We start from the raw sequence: 4,668 nt of genomic DNA, 5'->3' as shown, positions 1-4,668 counted from the left end.
AAAGATATTTACCTGACCCTCCCCACCATCAGAGTCTACTAGGAATAGAGCCCAGCTATTTGTATTTATAAGACCTCTGCAGGAGTTTAATAGTCAACCATGGCTGAGGACCCATTGAGAGCCTCGTACCTGTTTTTGAAGTCTAAGCAATATGCATACTTCTCTTATCTTTTCTCCTCAATTACAACCAGCTACAATTATACTCATCAGGGATTCAGCTCCAAAATGGATTCAATGTATCATTCACGTTAAGCTTGCTTCTCTGTCACTCCTGACCTCCAACCTTCATTTCAACGTTCATTTTTCCTATAACCACGCTCTTGACACTATTTTGAAGCTCTTGCCCCTGGTCCTATTGATGTTCATCCAATGTCAAGGCAGTGAACAACATTCCATCGTGAACTCCCTTGGGGCAGACTGGGAGATCCCTTGCCAATCTGCTCAGAGGTTGGTTCTGTCTATCTTGAGAAAGGCTCTGAATCAAGACTTCCTTCTTTCAGAATTGACTTTCTTCTCCTTTCCCATGCCATAATTTCTTTTTCTGAGTTCATGGAACCATATAAGACCTCCTGTCTTATTCCAGTCCTCCTGTCAAGATTTGTCCTCTAGTCCTCCTGTCAAGATATGCCATACTTAAGAACCTGGATCCTTCTCCTCATCTTTCTTATTAAAACAACTAATGGTCAATATCTTTTTGGAGTCTAAATTAGAATCGTGTCTTTTGTTCCTCAATAATAAAATTATCTATGATAATAATAATCTTTTTTTTTTAAACATTCTTAGTTTATTGATCCTCTCATGAAAAATCTGCACAACCAGATAAAGCCACTGTAGCATCTTTACTCCTTCTGTTGTCCAATCTCCAGCTCACTTTTTGCCAGCACCAACATTGGCTTTTGCAGTCCCCCTGACTTTCTTCATTCTGTTCTTGCGTTCCTTTCGCTGTTTTCTTGATGTCTTTTTCTTCTCATACAGACCATGTCTTGCAAGTCTGTGTTTGGGTTCATTTTTCTTTGCATAATCCAAGGAATCATATATCATGCCAAAGCCAGTTGTCTTGCCACCACCAAAATGGGTTCTGAATCCAAACACAAATATGACATCTGGTGTGGTCTTGTACATTTTGGCTAGTTTTTCCCGAATTTCTGTCTTAGGTACTGTTGCCTTTCCGGGGTGAAGAACATCAATGACCATCTGTTTCCGCTGAAGTAGTCGGTTAGTCATGAACTTCCTGGTCCGGATAGTTACTGTGTCATTCATGATGGCGGCCTAGCTTCAAGCAGCCGGGGAGGAAAAGAGCAATAATAATCTTTCTTTTCAGGACTATTTGCAATTCAAGGAAGTATCATTAGAGAAACAGATCTTAAATTTAAAGAAACAGATTTCCATAGATGATAGTTCACAAACTGTATGGTTGTCTGGTAGGGATTTCGGGGAGATTTTTGATAAGGGTGGCACACAAAATGTCATCAAAGAAATGAAAGCTTTGTGTATTAGTGAATGAGAGAGTCTGCAATTATGATAATAATAGTTCACACCTGTAAGTACCTCTTAACATTTGAAAGGCCGTGTTTTTTACGTGATATGTAATAATTAAAAATTCAACAACCCACCACACCAATGCAAGATATTAATAATAGGTGAAGCCAAGAGCTGAGGGAGAGGGAGTATATAGGAACTCTATACTCTCTGCTCAATGTTTCTGTAAACCTAAAAGTGCCCTAAGAATAAAGTCTACTCATGAAAAAAAAAAGTTCAACAACAATATGAGGTAGGACTTTTCCTTTTGCATTTTCCAGTTGAAGAATCAGAGATGTAGAACACAGCTAAAGGCGAACCCAGATCTGTGACTCAAAGATGGAGCTCATGACCCCCCACCTGTGCATGTGGAAGAAACCCACGCACACTTATTTACACTTTCCCTTCCCATTCACATTCAAAGACCTTGGACAAATTTGTCCTTGAGTTTGGAGGGAAAAAACAAACAAACCAACAATAAACAAAAACAATGTTCAGCCAAGAGTCAGCGTGTAAACCTGAAGAGGACTTGTGCGGAGAACCCAAATCTCCTTATGTTTATTCTTTCCCTTCAATGGCCAGAGCATGACCATGTTTTAGACCCTCTAATCACTCTGAGTTAATTCTAAACAACCAAAATCAAGTGCCTCCACCTTTGGCATAGAGATTTCCTTATGCCAAGAATAAAGAAAACCATTCTTCGTAGAACCCAAGGGTGTAATTGGCGAAGACGCCAGCATCTCTGTTGAAAGATCCACCATTTGTGTTTGTGATGGCAGGGGAGGCACAGAAAGCTTCTGAGAGCCTGTGATACTTTTAGCAGGCATCTGGCATTTGAGGCAAGACCATTTACCCAGAAAACTGCCTGCTCTTTCAGCTTGGTAACCGTGGACTCTACCCAGAAGTGATTTTGGCTCCAACTTTTCCTTTCTAAATTCCTCTAAAGACCAAGGGAGAGAGAGAGAAGGAGGGATTTTTTTCCTTTTTGGTAAATTAAATTAAAATAAACAAGAATATCTACTTATGTAGGTTGAAAATCCTTGGATAAGTACAAAGCTCTGATTGTATGGGTAGAAAGCTAGCTGTTTGATCAATGTAAACACACACATACACACACAAAACTTTTCTTACTTTTTAAAATGGGTTGAGACCTCATGGTTCTGAAGCCAGGGCACACAGATTTTAGCTTACCTTCTCTGGTCTGGCACCTTCCTTCTGCTGGCAATAAGTTTGGCTTGTACAGTGAGATTTTGAAGAGAGGTCTGAGTCTGATTAACTGTGCCTTTATGAATAACATCCTCAGAGAATTCCAGGCTGTGTTCGGATTCTTGACTGCAGCAGCCATGGAGCATTGGTGTATGGTTAAGCTGTTCCTTGCAACAGAAGATTCTGACAGATCATAACTCTTCCAACCTGTAGCAGTCATTGCCTTTTTTTTTTTTTTTTGCAGGATGATAGTCCTAATATTTTCATTTTACTCACTCTTCAGCTGATTTGCCAGTTTACTGAGAAACAGCAAATCCATTTGGATATGCAGTTCGCTCCCTTCTGGGAGATGACTACCCATAGATTTGGGATGTTCTTGAGGGTGAAGAGATGTCTAATTAGAGAGTTAAGACAAATAGAAGAGAAGGGGGATTATCCTTAAGAATTATGTACAGGTGAGGTATTTCCCACCATTTCAGTTTTAGAGTTTTCCCTTGGTGAGAGTTACTAACTGTGGACTCTTCACATTATGGAGAATCAGCTGTGGTAACATTCCTGGGCCACACCCATGGTGAATCCAGCTCCTAGATGGAGGAACTTTCCCGGTTGGTCTGTCTGCCAGTTGGTAAATGCAATTGAGTGGAAAATCAAATGGCAACGAATGTTTTTTCCTCCTCAACAGAGACCACCAAAGGGAAGAAAAAAAGCCATTAATCTTTCCTGTGTTAATTGAGAACACGCATGCCATTATGAAACCATTTCCTTTGGAGTCATGCTACTCATTTGAATCCCAGTTCAAGTTTGTTGAAATTGTAATGGTAGTAGGCGTTATCATGTCACAAGGTACCATATTACAACATGAATGCTTTTCATTTTACATGGTTCATAAAGCAAAATAAATTTCGAATAATCAATCGGGTGAGTTATACTTGGTATGTGAGTATGTATTTTCAGGAGAAGAAAATGTTCCAATGACAATATACTGCATTGGTAATTCAGGAAGTTTTCTCTTCACTGTGCCATTCAAGATGCAAGATATCCATATTATATTCTGATTTGCTACCTCCTTTCTTCCGAAGAGGCAAAAAACTCAGTACTACTATATGTCATATGCATGTGTGTTTTGGAGGGGAAAAAGACTTTTGCCCTATTGATTTTTAATCGGCAATTTCTCTAAAAGAATCATTTCTAAAAGAACAGCCATCTTTTTTTTTTTTAAGATTTTATTTATTTATTTGACAGAGAGAGAGAGATAGCAAGAGCAGGAACACAAGCAGGGGGAGTGGGAGAGGGAGAAGCAGGCTTCCCACCAGGCAGGGAGCCCAATGCGGGGCTCGATCCCAGAACCCCGGGACCATGACCTGAGCCGAAGGCAGACGCTTAATGACTGAGCAACCCAGGGTCCCCAAAGAACAGCCATCTTTATGGAGTTTACTGTCCAGGAGGAATCCAGAGTAACTAAGCAACTGTCAAGGAGAGGAGTTTATTTGCAGTCCCACTCAATCTTCTTTCCTTTAGAAAATTCTCCCCTACTATCCGAGCTGCCAAAAATAACACACTAACTTCAGCACCAGTACAATGTCTCCAATCAGGATTTTTGGACACTACCTCTTGCTCGGAACCTTTCTTATTGTCTACCTTCCCCTACCTCACCCCATCCCCCCCTTCAAACTGTATCATTTATTCCTTCAGAAACAGTGACCAAAAAGAAAGAAACAGGATTTCATTAAGTACCAGATAGCTCATCGGAAGCAATGAATAAAGATCTTCAGACTTCTGTATGAGACCTATTTTTAGCTCAGAATTTTGTATTTAGCCAAACTATCAGTCAAACGGAAGGACATAATGAAAGTTTTTTTTCAGACAAACAAGACAAGGACCCCAAAAGTTAAGCTTCCACAGACCATTTCTTAGAAAGGTCCTGGACATATATGCCTATTAAAG

At 40.1% G+C, this 4,668-nt stretch overlaps 1 protein-coding gene across 1 annotated transcript; it reads right to left on the bottom strand.

Moving 5' to 3' along the window:
* Positions 1-767: 767 nt before the first annotated feature.
* Positions 768-1,298, bottom strand: LOC123839274 (small ribosomal subunit protein eS24). The gene has a single exon (XM_045868584.3). The coding sequence runs from the start codon at positions 1,258-1,260 to the stop codon at positions 868-870; it is 393 nt and encodes a 130-aa protein (XP_045724540.2). The 5' UTR covers positions 1,261-1,298; the 3' UTR covers positions 768-867.
* Positions 1,299-4,668: the final 3,370 nt, after the last annotated feature.

This window comes from Mirounga angustirostris, unplaced genomic scaffold (genome assembly GCF_029215605.1).
Source record: "Mirounga angustirostris isolate CCGP_5_RB_7025 unplaced genomic scaffold, mMirAng1.0.hap1 SCAF_5, whole genome shotgun sequence".
In the NCBI taxonomy this organism is placed as follows: Eukaryota; Metazoa; Chordata; class Mammalia; order Carnivora; family Phocidae; genus Mirounga; species Mirounga angustirostris.
Note: the sequence above shows the minus strand (reverse complement) of the source record. Positions and strands in the feature narration are given on the sequence as shown.

Excerpts from the sequence above, each read along its gene's own strand:
- LOC123839274 (XM_045868584.3), bottom strand. The coding sequence starts at position 1,260 with ATGAATGACACAGTAACTATCCGGACCAGGAAGTTCATGACTAACCGA.